Here is an 18,026-nt window from a genome sequence, read left to right on the forward strand (position 1 = left end):
ATCAGAGTTTCATCGGTCTGGGATGCTAGCCTCAGATGCCAGATATGTGCCTTCGGCTGTAATTTACATGTTCATAAATGCTGTGAGGCATTTCCTGAAGCGCTCTCTGACTATGTAGATAGTTTAGTTAGAAATAGGAAATCAGGGCCCTAACTTGGAGAAATAGTTTCCCAAATTCCACACAACAGTATGATCAGACTTTCTTTCATACCTCCACTCCTCCCAAACAACCTGACTCAGAAGGAACACACACACACATCTCAAAACCAGAACAAGAGCCCACACCAACTTCCTTTCCCCTCCAGCAAGACTTTCATGCTCTCAAAGACTAGGTCTTTGGAACTGGTTCCACTCCACTTTCAATGGTCATTGCTCTTTAAACTCAGCATTGCTTTGTTTGAGGACACATGGTGTTCTTCATGTTCTTACAAACAGAATTAACAGAAAATGCCCCCTGGCGAAGCGGCTAAGGTACAGTAGATTTTTGATGTCAGAAAACAGGGTTAGTTGATCCAAGCCGTGAGGAACGTCGGGAGTGTCCGCAGAAACTCAACCCACCTGACTCCCTAGTCATTGCCCAGTGACTCTCCAGTGGCTTTTTCAACTGGATCAATGACTGCTTTGTTCTCCACGGGTAACCCTCCTTTTCTTTTTCTGAAGATGTGGGAGAAGGCAATCAAGCTGAGCAAAGAGTTGGCTGAGAATTATGAGAGCAAAGTATTCGACTACGAGGGCCTGGGTGATCTCCTGGTGAGTCTGGGTCAGAAGACGTCGAGCCTCTGGCAGGGGTGCTATTCGTAGTGTTTGTGAAAATGGTTTTGTAAGTTTAAAAAAGATAATTGATGTTCTTTACAATGGAAGAGTACACCTTGCTTAGAATAAAAATGAAGAGAAATGAGGTCTAAAAGCTGTTACCGCTATTTGTCCAGATTCTCTTTGATGGGGGCTCAGGATCCCCGTCTACAGCCCTCTCCTCTGTGCCTTTTGCTCCTCTGTGGACCCTCCATATCCCAGGCCCAGCACCCCTTTCCCCTCTCACTCACTCTGCCTTCCAGGAAGCCTTTCCACGTTTCAGATGTTTTCTGACATCTGTTCATCAGAATTACTTGTCCTGTGGTCCACATCCTCAGGGCTCTGCTGAATGAATGAACTGCTCATCTTCGAGCTCTGTTTTTTATGTTTATTTTCCAATTTTAAATCTTTTGTTTGTTTGTTTAAACAATTTTTGTTTTTAGTTTGTTTTTTTGTTTGTTTTCTATTGTTTCTTATTGTTTTTTATCTTGATTCTCCAGTTTTGCCTTCCTCCTGCTCCGAATGTCCCCGGACATCTCTGCTCTTACAGTCATCCCGTCCTTGTGTATTACACCTGGCTGTTGGCACAGGTCACCTATTTCAAAACAGTAAAGCGAAACAAAAATAACCTTTTCCATGCCCAGTGGGGGGGCAACACAATATAACATTGGGTGATTTTCAGTGGAGGAGTCACAAAAGGTCAGGTCACCCATTGTCATGTAATAATTGGAGGAGATAGTTGTCAAGATCACTTTGAAAAGAATTTGCCCCTGTATGGTACCAGCTCCTGCCATCATGCAAAGAGTCACAGATGAATTTCACAAACTAAATTGAGCTGAGGCATGAGCAATGTAACAAGTTACCTCTCTAAGAAAACATTGTGATAGAATCCTTCACTGAGATAGTGTAGTAATCACCTTGGCGCTAACCATTGTGAGAGGGACAGCTGTCAAAGCCCCCCAGGTCTGGCTACCTATTTTGCTTCCTTTAAGGCTGACGCTCTATGCCCTGGTTGGGAAACCGCTCCCCACAGGAAGCATTAAAGATAGGGGTGGTACCAGTATATACAATGGAATATTAGCCATAAAAAGGAATGAAATTGGGTCGTTTGTAGAGACGTGGATGGATCTAGAGACTGTCACACAGAGTGAAGTAAGTCAGAAAGAGGAAAACAGATATCGTATATTAACGCATACATGGTACAGATGAACCCGTTTGCAAGGCAGAAATAGAGACAGATGTAGAGAACAAACATACGGACACTAAGGGGGGCAAGTGGCGGTGGTGGTGGTGGTGGGATGAATTGGGAGATTGGAATTGACATGTATACACTAATATGTATAAAATGGATGACTAATAAGAACCTGCTGTATAAAAATAAATAAATAAAATAAAAATTCAATTACAAAAAAAACAATAATAAGGGTGGTACCGGATTTGAAAAATAGAACACCACCACCACCTTCTGGGCACCTGTAGCTGAACCGAGGCCTTGAATCGAAACCACCTGCATGAACTGGAAAGTTCTCTCTTTCCTCATATGTCTCTGTTCCAGTGCAACCACCCACCTGAATCTCAGAAAGTGCTTCTTAACCTTTTAGGGGTCCTGAATGTACTTCAAGAAACTGGTGAAAGCTAAACTGTCCCTCCCTCCAGAGGTGAATGCACACACATCTGTCCTTCTACACATAACTGCAAGGATTCCCAGACCCTCCCGGGCCCATTCGTAGATGCAGGTCCAAAACCACCAATCCAGGGAAAGGATAATTCTTTGGCCCAAAAGATATTTTGCAAAGACCTTTCATTTCTCTCTGTTACGTGGGAAACAACAAAGCCAATAGTCTGAGCTTTTTTTTTTTTTTTTTTTTCCAGCGGTGCCCTTGTAACCTCCCTATGGAATGTCTTGTTTTGTTTTCCAGAAAAAAAGAGCCTCATTTTATGAGAACATCATTAAGGCAATGAGGCCTCAGCCTGAATACTTTGCTGTTGGCTACTACGGACAGGGCTTTCCTTCTTTCCTACGGGTAAGAAGCCTGAGGGTGGTCTCTCCAGCCATTAAGCCCTGCAGTCTGCAGGAGGGAAGGTCTTCATTTCTTTTCCAGATGGGTCTAGCGTGTTAGCAGCTGGAGACCCCTGTTCTCACGGTGGGAGGTTAGGGAGGGAAACCACTTCCTGAGCCGCTGGTCTCTTCACCCCCCGGCCACCTCTGGTATTCTGGCAGTTCTTTTGTAAAATGACTTCTCCCAGGTGGAATGAAAAAGGGAAAAACAAAACCATTCCCTCCGCTGGTCTGCTGAGGGTCAGCCGGTGGGGGTGGGGGTGGGGGAGAAGAGTGTGGATTGATGTATCTAATTGTTTATTTTATTTCCAGCTAGAGCTAGTTTGAAAACAAATATCCCCAGGACAAGACTGCAAAAGGTTCACAAAAATAAAAACAGTTTTGTTGGAAGAATGAGGAGGACCATGTTTATCTTGTTTCTCAGATTTTTTTAGAATGTAATACTGATTTTACAATCGAAAAAGCAAACCCCCCCAAAAAAGCCCTCTTATTTTCTCCCACAGAAAAGAAGCCTCTGTTAGTGCTGAGCTATGTTTAAATATATATTATCCATCCTCCTTCCCCTAATTAAAAAAGAAAGAAAGAAAAAAGTGGTAAGGAAAATACATTCCTTATAGCGCATAGTAAGGAAGTAGTTTATTCATTCATTCAATAACTGTTTGCTTAGGGCCTACTGTGTGCCAGGCATTAGAGATACAGTGCTGATTATAATCAGATGTGGTCCTTGCTCTCATGGATTTGACAACCTGATGGGTGAGATGTTAATTAAATAATCGCACAAACAAATATGAAATCGAAACTGACCAAGACAGGAATTCTGTGCTAGATGAGTTGGTTAAGCAAGGAGTATTTACCCAAGTAAAATTAAAACCTGTGTTCATGTAAAAATTGTACGTGATCGTTTATAGCGCTGTTACTTATAATCACTAAAGACTGGATACAGCTCATGTCTCCCTCAGCTGGTGAAGGGATCAGCATAGTGTGGGACAGCCGTGCAGTGGAAAACTACTCAGGAAAAAAAGGAATAAACTCCTGATACACGTAACCACAGGGATGAATCTCAGATGTATTGTGCTGAGTAAAAGAAAGCAGTTAGACCCTAAAGGCTACATACTCTGTGATTCTATTGATATGACATTCTGGCCAAGCCAACACTTACCATAGGGATGGAGAGCAGGTCAGTGGTTATTGGATCTGGTCAGTGGAGCCGGTGGGGCGAAGGTTGGGCTACAAAGAGACATGGGGAGATTTTAAGTGGTGATGAAACTGTGCTATCTCTTAATTGTGGTCATGGTTATGTTTGTCAAAACCTGCAGAATTTTACACTAAAAGGGGTAGATTTTTACTATGCGTCAATTATACCTGAATTTTTTAAGAATCGGGAAAGACTTCCCAGGGAACTTCTGCTTCAGCTGGGATTTGAAAGGTGAACTGGGAGTCAGGAAGGTTAAGGGGATAGGAAAAGGCGCTCCAGGCAGAGGAAATAGCAGGCAAGGGCATGGCAGGGGCTGGGAGTGGAAGACGAGTGCTGTGGGAAGAGAGGGAGCTGGGGTGAGCAGGGAAGATGAGGCAGGAAGTGTGGGAGGGGCGTGCGGGGCTTTGGGGACCACATAGCGTGTTTTGTTGGCATCCAGAGAGCAGAGGGAGCCATTGTAGATTTTTCAGTGTTGGCAAGGTCGTCTGGCTTCGGTATGGAGAATGGATGGGACGTGCTTGTAGATAAGCCCCTAGAGACCATGGCAGATGTTCTGGGAAGAGACGACAGGTTGGCCTAGGGAGGTGGCTTTAGAGAGGAAGGGAAAGATTAGTGTGATGGAGACGCAGTAACAGTATTTGATGATTGATGGGATATGGCAATGAGCAAGTGGGAGGTGGTAAGAATGATTCCTGGCTCTCTGGTCTGCATAATTGGCGGCGCAGTGGATCCATCCACTAAGATGGCAACACTGGGAAAGGGCAGAATCATGGAGGAGAGGATGAATCCACTCACTGAATAAATATTTATTGAGCTCTTATCCATATCTTATCATGAACGATAGCAAATTTAAGACCAGAACGTACTGCAGACCCATATTTATGGACCTTGCTGTAATATAGGCCAGCGGGCAGAGTCTTAAACCCAAATCCCTGAAATTGTAGAGCTGCTGTTCTGGCTTGGAGAGACAAATAAATAAATACTAAGATAAATATCTGAGTATGTCAGATGGCCTAGAACAGCGCCTCATACAGGGCAGACACTCAGCAAGTATCGTAGAGAAAAATGCGTCAGGGGAAGGTGAATGGAGAGGCAGATGGTGGGGATGGAGTTGCAATTTTAAACAGAGTGAATAGGAAAGACTTCGGTAAGAAAATGACACCTGAGCAAAACCCTGAAAGACGTGAGGGAGTAAGCCAGGCAGCTCTCAAGAGGGGGCCAGACAGTGAGAACAGCAGGTTCAAAAGACATGAGGCTGGAGATGCATGAACAAAAGGGCAGGTAGAGCACGGGCTCAGAGAGCCATGGGTACCAGATTGCAGAGGGCCTTTGGGATTTTTTTTTTTTTGCGGTACGCGGGCCTCTCACTGCTGTGGCCTCTCCCGTCGCGGAGCACAGGCTCCGGACGCGCAGGCTCAGCGGCCATGGCTCACGGGCCCAGCCGCTCTGCGGCATGTGGGATCTACCCGGACCGGGGCATGAACCCGTGTCCCCTGCATCGGCAGGCGGACTCTCAACCACTGCGCCACCAGGGAAGCCCACTTTGGGGTCTTTATAGGTTGTTTGGTTTTAGACATACTCAATGTGAGGTAGATTTGGAACATCCAAAAAATGTGTAATAAGAGTAGAGGGCCTGCAGTAGGTTCTGGTCTTAAATTTGCTATCGTTCATGATAAGATATTGACAGCTACCACACTTGTTACATATGATTATTGTGTCACATGGAATAATGGTTATGAACTGGAGGACAGCAGTGGTTCTGTGAGAACAAGAAGTCTAGACTTTCAAGTTGAAAAATTGGGGTCTAAATCATCTGCCGAGTGACTGTGATTTTGGCCAAATCACATGACCACCAAGTCTTGGTTTTCTGACCTTGAAGTTAGGGAAATAAGGCCCACATTGCAGGGCTGGTTTGAGAATGAAATGAATAGCAGATGGGAGTGCTTTATAAACTGTACAGGCGTTTGTAGGCGTTACGTGTTGTCAGCGTGTACTGAAAAGTAGAGAATCCACATGAATTATGTAACCTAAATGCCCTTGCATGTTACAGACTATTTCCCCAAACTCAGTATAAAATTATATCCTCTCCCCTGACCCCAAGCAGGCCTCCCTCCATCTCTTCTGTTTTTGTCAGTGGCATCACTGTTCTTCCTGGTCCAAGGCCGTTACCTCAGAATCCTCATTGACTCTCCCATCCCTTCGCTCTTTACCAAACACCAAAGACTCAAACAGCAGTCCCTGTAGCTCCTCCTTCCCTCACAGGATTTTGCCAAGGATCCCTACAGTTGGATAGATTAGGTTGACTACACTTCCTCCTTCATCACATTGCTCCCTCCTTCTAGAACCTCCAGTGAATTTCCAGGCCTTTGGACCATTGACCCGCCTTTCCAGGCCTTTCAGATTCCGGCTCGTCCAAGGATTTTCTTCTCCCTGCACTCCGTACTTTCTGCCTTGGGCCTTATTATTATTCTTTTCACCTCCATGCCTGGCTGTCCTCCCCTCCCCCCCCCTCCCCCCCTCCCCCCCCCTCTCCTCTCCTGACCCTGTCCATCCATCTGCATCCAATCAAGTCTTGTGTCCTCCTGGAAACCTTTTCCTGCAGGTTGAGCTGCGTTGTACTGACCTTCTGCTTGTCTGGTTCCTTCCACAGTTATGGTCCACATCATACACTTAGCGTTTTCTTATACTCCGACCCCTTAACCCGCCACAGTTTTGCCTGAATGATGAAATTGCATAATGCATGCGTCATCCACATAAATCTTTCCCGGCTTGGAAACATTTCATCATCAATTCCAAAAGATCTGGCCGTTTTCACTGCCCTCCGTGTTGAGCGTAGAAGGTATATTGCCTTCAAGGGACTTAAATTATGTAAATTATCTTACTTACTTATTTATTTACTTGTTTTCTATTTCTCTCCACCAGAGCAGAGTTACTGTTCTGTTCCTAGCGCCTGGCGTATCTCATTTGCTCGATACATACTGGTTGTGTGAATGGACAAGTGGTTTTTAAAAACATTTGACAGGACAATATGGGCCCAGATTTTAGTTAAAAAAGGATCACGTGTGGGCTTTAAATACTAAGTACTCATCTGAGTGACCATCGGAGGAGCAGGAACCTTCAAAACATGACGACATTTGAACTTGCAACAGCTGTGAGGTGAATTTCTTCCATGCCTGGGGCCTAGAAAATTTCTTTTCAAAACATCCAATTTTATCAAATAGAAAAAGCTGCAGTTTGGAATGGAGAGAATAGTATTGAGGGTAGTTATTTTCTATGAGGCTTCAATGTGGCCATCCACGGTGATCTCCAGGATTGGCTTGGGACGGCTGTAGGTTAATCCTGTTCTCTGTTCCTGTCTCACCTGTTGTGTTGATTCGCTTCGTACTTTCGAGTTCTCTAGGCAGTGCCGCTCAAAGCGCTGGTTCCCTACCTGTTACTGGATCATGATGAGAAAGGAGCTTGCACCTCAAAAGTAAATGAATGTACTTCCTTCCTTCATTGAGAATTTCTTGCCATGAAAAGTATCAGCTAAACTAAAACAGCGTGCCCGGTAACATCCTGGATTTCCATTAGGGTGCAAACTCCTTATCTCCTTGTGGGTCAGTGTAGGCTGTTTGCACACCAATTGTCATCCTTGGGCCATACTCTGAGAAACACTGCGTGAAGCATTTTCATGCCTGTGACTTAACTCCACAGATAAGCTGTGAGCTCCTTCGGATATGATGGTTACTGTGGGGCACATAGCAGGTGCTTCATGAGGACGTGGTGGGGGTGTTGCACTTGGTCTGGGGAGGACAGCGGCTTCCTCGGGACCAGGCTCCCCAGTTGCCCCTTCACTCTTCATATTTAATTCTTTCCCTTGCTCTCCTGACCTGCAGAACAAGATCTTCATCTACCGGGGGAAGGAGTACGAGAGGCGAGAAGACTTCAGCCTGCGGCTGCTGACCCAGTTTCCCAACGCCGAGAAGATGGCCAGCACCACGCCCCCGGGAGAGGACATCAAGTCCTCCCCCAAGCAGCGTATCCTCATCCTGGGGTCACGGCTCAGGGGCTCTTGAACCTACAGCAGCCCCAGCCCAGCCAGAGAAGCCGAGGGTTCCATCCCATCCCTGCGTGCCGATAGGTCCTGGCCTCAGACTCATTTAATCATCCTGACTCAGTGTCCCATTCTGTGTAAAAGCTTTGGGAACCTCATGTCCTTAGCTCAGGGCTATGACGTAACTAAAGGAGAGAGATGAGAAGCAAATGTTGAATATGAAGGGATGTGTGTTATAGCCACAAGCGGAGCCTGAGGCGAATAGACTTCCTGTTCTGAATTCTGGGTCCTGGATAAAGATGTGTAGCTCTTTTTGGGTAACATATAATGTCATCGATAAACCAATTGCATGCTTTTTAAAAAATGAAGATGTTATAAAGGTAAACAGTATTCTAAAAGAGGTTGCTAAGACAGAGCTGGTGTGGCATGGTAGATAAATAAGAAAAAGGGCCCCGGAGCATATTGCCTGGGTTCGAGTCCCAGTGCTGTCACTTACTGTGTCACTTTGGGCAACTTACTTAATTTCTCTGTGCCTCAGTTTTCTCACCTGTAAAGTGGGGATGATGATCATTCTTCCCCTTGGAGTTCTTGCAAAGATTGAGTATCTGTAAAATACTAGGAACAGTGCCTGGTAAATACATAATAAAAGTTCAATATGTATTAATTATTAATTATGTGTATTAATTATTATAATTAATATGTATTAATTATACTAAATTATATATTATATAATTATAAATATTATATATTATAATATATTAATTAATAATTGATTATTATATTAATTATTATTGTTCAGTAGCTATAGAAAGATACACAGCAATGATAGATCAGTAGGCAGACCTGCCTTTCAGAGGAGAGTGGAGTGGCCTCTTAACACAGTGGATGCTTGGAAAAGAAAGGTTTTCTGGGAAAAATTGTTGCAGTTGTAGGGATTCAGTAAATGCTTGCGGGGCCTCCTTGGGATGGGAATGAAAAGAGGTCTTCATGAATTGGATGTAGAAACAGGAGTCCCAGAGTCACGTCTGCATAGCTGATTTACATTGGCAAGTTGCTTAGTTTCTCCCGGCCTTGGTTTTCTCATCTATAAAGTGTGAGGGGAGCTCTGTTTCTCCCAAATATCTAATAGCATTTCTGTGAAGATCAAATTAAAAAGATCATTTATGTGAAAACGTTTTGTAAGCTGTAATAGCTTAAGGCATAGCCCAGTGGTTCTCAGGTTTCATTATACTTAAGAATCCCCATGGAGAGATTCTAATTCAGCAGCTGTGAATTCTAATTCTGCATTTTGAGTAAATCTCCAGGTGATTCTGGTGCCAGTGGGTGGCACTCTTCACGTTGGGAAATACTGGGAGTGAATGTTAGGTCTAGACCCAGTGCCTTAAATTCTAGTTTCAATGCTATAGATTTGGAAGCATTGTTGGTAAAGGCAAAACAAAGTCATGCCTAAGATCAGATCATTAAGTGAGAGAGGGAGACCTTCCCCCTGAGCTGGGTTTGACGTCTGACTTCATTTATCAGTTGTGTGATCTGGGCTTTCTCAGACCCTCAGATTCTTCATCTGTAAAGGGGATTAATAACATCCACCTGGAAATTGTTGTTTTTATTGGAGATAACATAGTCAAAGCACCTAGTACAGTGCCTGGCTCTGGTACTTGGTAAACAAATGGTATCCAGAGATAACAAGAAATTCCTATTGCCCGGGCTCTGGAATCTGGCTAATTCAGAGGGATGCTTGTCCAAAAGAAATGATTTTAGATAATTGCTAGTCACCTGTTTTCCTGAAATTTCATTAATGTCTGTTTCCCTAAGATAAGGTTGTTTGCCACGTGTCTGACCAAAAAATGTCCCAAGATTATGACTTAATAAGGCATTTTGGCAATATCTGAGGGAAGCCCGTTTTCAATGCGGTCCTGGCATTTGGTTCAAAGGAATGATTGGTGTGGGTACCATTTCCATCGGTAAAGCAGGAGGAACAGGTGGTCCTTTTTGCCGTGACAGCTTAGTGGCCCAGCCCTTTTCCTTCCTTAACGAGCTCCTCAGACATGCAGTGTTTCACCGTAAAGCCAGTGATGAGCCTGCCGCCCAGCTACAAAGATAAACCAGTTCCAGAGCAGATCTTAAAGTAAGTGGGGTTTTTTGTTTGTTTTTTAAACCATGTGTCTCACACACTTCTTTATATAGAAGTCTATCAAAATTCAGTAGAGTTTGGAAGACCTCCTGTTGTCTTCGTCCATTTGGTCTGCCGTAACAGAAGATCACAGACCGGGTGGCTTAGAAACAACAGAAATTTATTTCTCACATTTTTGGAGGCTGAGAAGTCCAAGATCAAGGCACTGGCGGGTTCAGTGTCTGGTGAGGGCCTTCTTCCTGGTTCGTAGGTGATCATCTTCTCACTGTGTCCTCACATGGTGGGAGGGGTGAGGGAGTTCTGTGGGGCCTCTTTTTTAATAAGGGCACTAACCACGTTCATGAGGGCTCCACCATCATGAGCTAATCACCACCCAAGAAGCCCACCTCCTAAAACCATCACATTGGGCATTAGGATTTCAGTATAGGAATTTGGGGGGACAAATATTCAGACCATAACAACTGTCCCTTCCATTTCCAGTATAAGATGAGAGCTTGGTAACTCAAGGGATTTGGAGATTTCTTTTTTTTTAAGCAGAGGGAAGGAAATTGAGAATTTCACTCTTAGGTTTCAGATCCCCTGGTTCTTTTTTCCACTCAGAAGGATTCACTGGCCAGTAGCGACTGACCTCACCTGGCCTTCAATCAGTGAGTTCGCCTATGATTGAATTCCTTCTCCTGAGAAGCTAAAATGCTACTAGGATTGATAGAACTGTTAGAAAACTATGCAAATGAGATCACAAACACGGACATAAATCCATATGCCTTTCAAAATTGTGAGCTGTGAGATAGATTCATCAATAATAAAACTAAGATGTGCAATAAAATCAAATTCCGGGGACTTCCCTGCCAGTCCAGTGGTTAAGACTTCATGTTCCCACTGCAGGGGGGCACGGGTTCAATCCCTGGTTGGGGAACTAAGATCCTGCATGCCACGTGGCATGGCCAAAAAAGTTTTAAAAAAGTCAAATTCTGCATCATCTCCAGCCTTCATCATGGAGACTATGTCAGTTTTGAGGTAGTTTAGTGGATAAGACTCAGTCCATGTAAGATGTGTGTCAGGTTTTGTTGGAGCAGTGCTTGTTGTAAGAAAGAAATGAAAGCATATGGCTGTGTCTTTCCCAGCTACTACAGAGCCAATGAAGTACAGCAGTTCAGATATTCTCGGCCGTTCCGGAAAGGAGAAAAGGATCCCGACAATGAGTTTGCTGTGAGTCCACCACGTTCATCCTCTAAAACAAGATGAAAGGGACATCAAAAATGGAGGCCTTCCATTCAACCAGCATCTACAGCAGAAATGATGGCAGCCCTGGAGATAGAGTTTCCGTGTGCTTATTACCTAGTCAGCAGACTGTTGTCTCAGTGGAAAACTCTAGACTAGTGATCCAGGAACTGGGCTCCACTCCTGGGCCTGCCACCACCATGACCGTGATTTGAGCATGTCACACCTCTCTGGACCTCAAATTTCCCATCAAAAAGGGTGACGGAGCCCCAATAGATAATTCCTTTCTGCTTTAAACACTTAGAATCCTTAAAGTTTGGGAGAAAGTATGGCCCATTCACTAAGGAGGCATTGAAAATAAAATCTCTAGATAACCAACAAGGACCTACTGTAGAGCACAGGGAACTCTGCTCAATGTTCTGTAATAACCTAAATGGGAAAAGAATTTGGAAAAGAATAGATACATGTATATGTATAACTGAATCACTTTGCTGTACACCTGAAACTAAATCAAGTATGCTCTGATATGAAATAATTTTAATTTTTATTTATTTAAAAAAATTTAAAAAAGAGAATATCATAAACCTGGGAGTTTTGCTGTTTTGCCTGGGAACTGACCACCATTTCCTACTTTCCTTCCTTCCACCAGACCATGTGGATTGAAAGGACCACGTATACGACTGCCTATACCTTCCCTGGGATTCTCAAGTGGTTTGAAGTCAAGCAGATTTCAACAGTAAGTCATCTGAAAATGGAACTCAGAAAACTCTTTCTGTCTCCAAACAGAATGAGAGCCTTTGTTAAATTCCCCCTCCAGTTCTCACTAGCTCCTCTGGCCCACTTTATTTTCCAAAAGAGAAATAAAAGACATGCTTGTAGAATAGAACTCCTTTGTCAAACTGATGTTACAACACCAACCCTAAAGATTACTCCCAGTGAATGGCTCTTTTATGACCCAATGGGTTTTGTCTCCTCAAGGATCCTGCCTGTGCCCAAAAACATTTTTGGAATTCCTCCTTTGAGTTTCCTATCAATCACATTCTTCTCTCCAAGAACACTTCCTCTTATTTTCAGCTAGTCACATCACCATTCATCCTAGACTCTTCCATCTTCATCACTCCCCAAAGCTGTTTGTTTTACCTCTTTATTAGTTATTAAATCTGTTTTAGTTTTCTTCCCCCAGCCCTCCTGCTGAGGTACCCTGTTTCTAATCCCTCATTCATCTCTGGTTGATGCCATTGAAAAAGCCTTCTGATTGGCCTCCCTGCATTGGCTTCTTAGGTCCATTTTCCTCTCTGCCTCAGAGTGTGAATTCCATAGTGAAAACCTGGCTGTATCATTCTCATGCTTAAAACCTTGCTGTGGCTCCCCAGTGCCTAGACTAGAAAGCCCATGCTCCTAGCACATGCGTACAGGGTCTGTGTGACTAAGCCCTTCCACTTCATCTTCTATGGAATCTACTGGAACTAAATTGCTCATTCCATGCTATGTCAACCCTCTCTGACATTTTCTCTGCCCAGCATGCCCTCTGACCACTTCTCAACCTAACTCCCATTGAGATGTAGTTTAGGTACCAGCTTCTCCAGGAAGCCATCTCTGAAACTCCCAAGCTGGGTTAGATGCCCTTTCTCTCTGCGCTGTCACAACCTTGGCTTATTTCTAAAGAGTTACCTACCATGCTTACATATCTTGAAACCTCCCCACCCTGAACCTGTGAAAACCGTATGCTCCTTCCAGCCATGAATTATATCTTAATCGCTTTTGTAACAATGGTGCATAGCAGAGTACTTGCCTAAAATAAGTAATCAAGAAATACGTCTTGAACAAATCTGAAGTTTGATGTGTTCCATACCACTAGTGATAAATTATTCTTCTTCAAGTATGAATATGGTTTTGGACAGAGCTTTTGGAATCCATTCTGGAGTAGGAGATCATGCTGGTTGATCAGGGTAAAATGAAGAAGGACACAATTTTTCTTGAATCTAGTTTGGAAGACATTTCCACAGGAGGAGCTCTCTGAATCTGCATTGCATCTCATTTCATTCGCATCCAAAATCCAGCTTGACTATTCTAATACATCCTATTATTTCTGACTTCCATAAACCGTAGAACCCCTGCTAAGCAGACTTAATATATGGTCTGAACGTGTGACTTCCGAGATCACTTACCTTTTCTCACGGAAGGAGCATCAGACCTCTTCCCAGTGAACGTTTTTGGTGTGCAGAGGTGTCTTGGGTCAGATATATTGCTCCTCTGTTGTCATTGATCTTCTCAAAAATCTGTAAGAAAGATTTGCCCAAGAAAAAATCATCATTACAGCTCCAATTTTATCTTCTCAAAATTTCCATAGACACTTTGCTCCAAGAAATAATCATTACCATAGCTCCAGTTTTTAAATCATCCTTGTACTTTCTGAGATTTTAAATTGCTTATTTAGCAGCGTACCAACACCATTTCAAATAAATGTGCTCTCCTTATTAATAAACATGATGCCGGGACTTGCCTGGTGGTCCAGTGGTTAGGACTCCGTGCTTCCACTGCAGGGGGCACAGGTTCTATCCCCGGGCGGGGAACTAAGATCCCGCGTGCCGCTCAGTGCAGCCAAAAAGAAAAAAAACCATGACTTTGACAAGGAAAACATCGCTCCTCCATAGCTTGGTGGGAATTGTATGCCTTTGGAGGGGAAGACCTAGGCTTTTTCCAGTCTTGGCTGTGGAGCTCAGCGTCTCTCCTCTGCCATGCTCTCTGTCACAGGAAGAAATCAGTCCTCTGGAGAATGCCATTGAAACCATGGAGCTCACCAATGAGAAGATCAGCAACTGTGTCCAGCAGCACGCCTGGGACCGGTCCCTCTCCGTGCATCCCCTCTCCATGCTGCTCAGTGGCATCGTGGACCCGGCTGTCATGGGGGGCTACTCCAACTATGAGAAGGTGGGCTGCGTCCCGGGAACCCCACGGGGCCACCAGGTCTGGCGTGTCTCTCCTGCTTTCTCCAGTGGCAGCTGGTGAATTCTTTTCCTACAACTTCTCTGAGAGATTTTCATTCTCCCCACTTTGTGAATGGGCAAATGAAATTAATGACAGGCTTCTCCCTGACCTCATACCTGCTAGACACCATCAGCCACCCAGCCAGGGTTAGGCCACTGTCTGGTAGAGTCACCGAAAGATCCATCTGCTAGACCTCTGGTTGATTGACCAGCTGTGAATTCCCTTCCCACTCCCTCTCTCCCCTGGAAGGTAGAAGGCACACAAGTGGACCCCAGACCTGAGGATGCCCTGGAAGGGAAGCAGCCTCTGTGGGAAACACAGAGCCACGCTCTATTTGGAACCCTGACATGGTGTGCCATTGGTTGTATGGACAAACGCTGGCCCTGGCTCTGCAATTAAATTAATTCAGCTAAGTGTCGTATCTGTAACTCTGGAAAAACATGAATGGAATGCTCATCCCATGGGACTCCATTGCATAGGGTCTGGAGGTAGCATCACTTAAAGTGGAGGTAATGCATTCAGTAGAATTTGGTTACGTATAATCAATAGAAGCAGGATTTTTAATTGCTAGGTATGTTTTCAGTGGCTAAATAATTTGGGGGTCCTCCTCTTGAGTATAAATAAACAAGTTACACCCCTGTTGAGAAACATGGAGAGTGAGTGGGGAGAAAAGGAGATGGATGGGAAAGATGAGAAAGGTTAACTGGGCTGATTCTCTTATTCCCATTTGTACACAATGTCCTGGGAAGAGCAGGGGCTTCAGAATCAGTCACTCTTATGACCCAGTTCTGGCTTCCCATTGGCCACTGTGTGCTCTTGGGGGAGATACTTAATCTCTCTGAGCTCCAGTTTTCATATTTGAAAAAAGTAAGGAAAATACATAACTGACAGGAGTGACGTGGGGCTTAAGGGAGACTGCCTGTATATGAGGAACATCATATGACCCCTGCCATGTAGTGGTGGCTTGATCAGGGTCGGTTTTCTTCCTGTCTACTTGGAACAGAATGTGTGATTTGAGTGTTCTTTTTTATTTTTTTTTTTGGCAAGAGGGATCTTAGCTCCCCAACCAGGGATCGAACCCGCGCCCCCTGCCTTGGAAGCACGGAGTCTCAACCAGTGCTCAAACCAGGGATGTCCCAGTTTGAGTGTTGTTGATGAGTGGGGCTTACCAGTGCTACAGTGATCTTCTTTCTTCTGTCGTCTCTTCAACCTCTCAACCTTTTTTTTAGTCTTCTTAGTCTCAGCAGCTGGGAAAGCACCAGAGGAACTCTGGTGTGCCGATGTTAGGTTTCAGTAATAATTTCTAGTGTTATAATGGAATTCAATACTAGGGCCAGAATACAATACTTTCTTAATGCTGTAATGATTTCAGTGTGTGTTTTTTCCTATAAGCTATCTGGTACTAATTTTGATGTGTCTTTCCAAGTATTCATTTTTTTTTCACAATGCTCCTGAACTCTGATTTATATACGCCAGTATCTGTGACTATTATTATATATATATATTTTTTAAATTATTATTATTATTTTTTTTGTGGTACACGGGCCTCTCACTGCTGTGGCCTCTCCCGTTGCGGAGCACAGGCTCCGGACGCGCAGGCTCAGCGGCCATGGCTCACGGGCCCAACTGCTCCGCGGCATGTGGGATCTTCCCGGACCCGGGCACGAACCCGCGTCCCCTGCATCAGCAGGCGGCCTCTCAACCACTGCGCCACCAGGGAAGCCCCTATTATATAATTTTATATGAAGTTTTTTCCAGTGTGACCATCTTCTAATTAAAATTTTAAGAAAAGGGAAGAAAAGGAAGGATATATAAACAAATTTATTTCAGCAACTTTTAAAGACTGTTAGTTTTTAATTAATATGTATGACTTTGTACATTTCTAAACATAAGAAGAAGGTAAACTCATTGATCACCTTGAACTATTGCAATCGGGTCGGGAATCCCTCATTACCTACTTGATACAGGTGACCTATTTTAAGGCCGCTCTTTAATCAGCGCCTGAGTGATCGGAACACAGGAGGTGTGAGCAGTAATTCATCAGCCCTTTCTGTTCTGAGGCAGGACTCTGCTAGAAAAACTAATTTCAGGGGACTCTGCTCTGATGTTCCCTGACTCATCTGATGCTTTGGGAATTTCAGTGCATTTTATCAGAGGTCAAAAAATTTTTTTAACTTTCAAATTTAAACCGCGTGTATTTTGAAAGGTAAAGGTGGCTGAAGATTTAAGCAAATCCTATGTTTTCATTTATATTGACAGCCCCTGTAAATGTGAATCTGCCAGCATGAGCTGCTCTGGAAATGTGCTGTCCTGTTTCCTTTGTGTGATGCGTGGATTCCATATATTTATATTCTCTGTTGCACTCGTTTTCTAGGGCTGCCATAACAAAGTACCACAGACAGCGTGACTTAAAACAATGGGAATTGATTGTCTCACAGTTCTGGGGTCCAGTAGTCTGAAATTAAGGTGTCAGCAGCGTTGATTCCCTCTGAGGCCTCTGAGGAAGAGTCTGCTCCCTGCTTCTCTCCTGGCTTCTGTGGGTTGCTGGCAACCTTTGGTATCCCTTGCCTTGTAGATGACTGTCTTCTCCTTGGCTTTTCTCATGATGTTCTCTCTGTGTACATGTGTCTGTCTCCTCATATCCCCTTTTTGCAAGGACACCGGTCAGATTGGATTAGGGGTCCATCCTACTCTCATGTGACCTCATCTTAACTAATTACCTCTGCAACAAGTCTGTGTCCATCTAAGGTCACATTCTGAGGTCCCAGGGCTTAGGACTTCAACCTATGAATTTGGGGGTTGGGGGGACACAGTTTAACCCATAACATCTTCCCACAAAGTAAAGCGTTTGCACATATTCTGTTTTCCACACAAAATGGGCTGATCCCTTTTATAACTGTATCCTGTAGTTTCAGGAGCTCTTGGGTTTCATGTGATGGGGTGGTGGTTTTCCTACTAGTGAAGCAAAAGAGTGAAGGGGAGCTTTGAAGGCTAGTCTTCAAAAGCACTCTCAGAAATGATGGTTATGGTACAGGGAGAAAATAGATAACTCCCGTTTTGAACCCTGTTGGAGCTCAAATGTTCACTACAGACTTTAGTTTTTCTTTCCTAATGAATTCTGTCTTTAAAATGGTCTCCTATGGAACACCTGTATTTATAGTTTGAGTTTTATGTCCCTATTATAGGACCTTTCCACGAATGTTTATTGATGTTATGGGTGACATGGTCTTGACCTAGCATAATAAATGCAACCTGCATTTAATATTTTCAAAAGACTTTCACATCTATAGCATTTCTCATGATGTCCTCAAAATAGCCTTTTGGATAGGTGATTAGTAAGAAAGTGCCAATATGAATCTTTAGGAATTGTCGTACAGCCTATAAAATGCTGGGCAGGAAAACTCTCAGCACATCTTCAGCCTATTAATTTTTTGCTCTTTCCTTTATAAGATCTAGGCACTTACTCTAATGAATAACCTTTTGATATTGCCATTTGGCCTTTTCTTAGCTCTTTGGGGAAGTTATTTAATGAATGACATTCTGCTCTGCTGCTGCGGATTTGATTTGATGTGTGTGTGTAGCAGTTGAGAATGTCCTCTTGCTA

The 18,026-nt window shown here is 43.9% G+C and overlaps 1 protein-coding gene across 9 annotated transcripts in view; it reads left to right on the top strand.

Annotated features, from left to right (window-relative positions):
* DOCK5 (dedicator of cytokinesis 5) overlaps nucleotides 1–18,026 on the top strand; it is a 225,217-nt gene that overhangs the window by 180,507 nt on the left and 26,684 nt on the right. For all 9 annotated transcript variants that reach the window (XR_003428941.1, XR_003428942.1, XR_003428943.1 and 6 more), the window contains 7 exons: nucleotides 661–750; nucleotides 2,712–2,816; nucleotides 7,925–8,066; nucleotides 10,126–10,207; nucleotides 11,338–11,422; nucleotides 12,084–12,170; nucleotides 14,189–14,365. Coding sequence is in view for 6 of the 9 variants with exons in the window: in XM_027087891.1 (XP_026943692.1) it covers nucleotides 661–750; nucleotides 2,712–2,816; nucleotides 7,925–8,066; nucleotides 10,126–10,207; nucleotides 11,338–11,422; nucleotides 12,084–12,170; nucleotides 14,189–14,365 (768 nt within the window). In the remaining 3 variants the exon portion in view is untranslated. The remainder of the gene's footprint in view (nucleotides 1–660; nucleotides 751–2,711; nucleotides 2,817–7,924; nucleotides 8,067–10,125; nucleotides 10,208–11,337; nucleotides 11,423–12,083; nucleotides 12,171–14,188; nucleotides 14,366–18,026) is intronic.

Source organism: Aethalodelphis obliquidens, unplaced genomic scaffold (assembly GCF_003676395.1).
Source record: "Aethalodelphis obliquidens isolate GAN/ISIS:26980383/991018 unplaced genomic scaffold, ASM367639v1 scaffold61, whole genome shotgun sequence".
Taxonomy (NCBI): domain Eukaryota; kingdom Metazoa; phylum Chordata; class Mammalia; order Artiodactyla; family Delphinidae; genus Aethalodelphis; species Aethalodelphis obliquidens.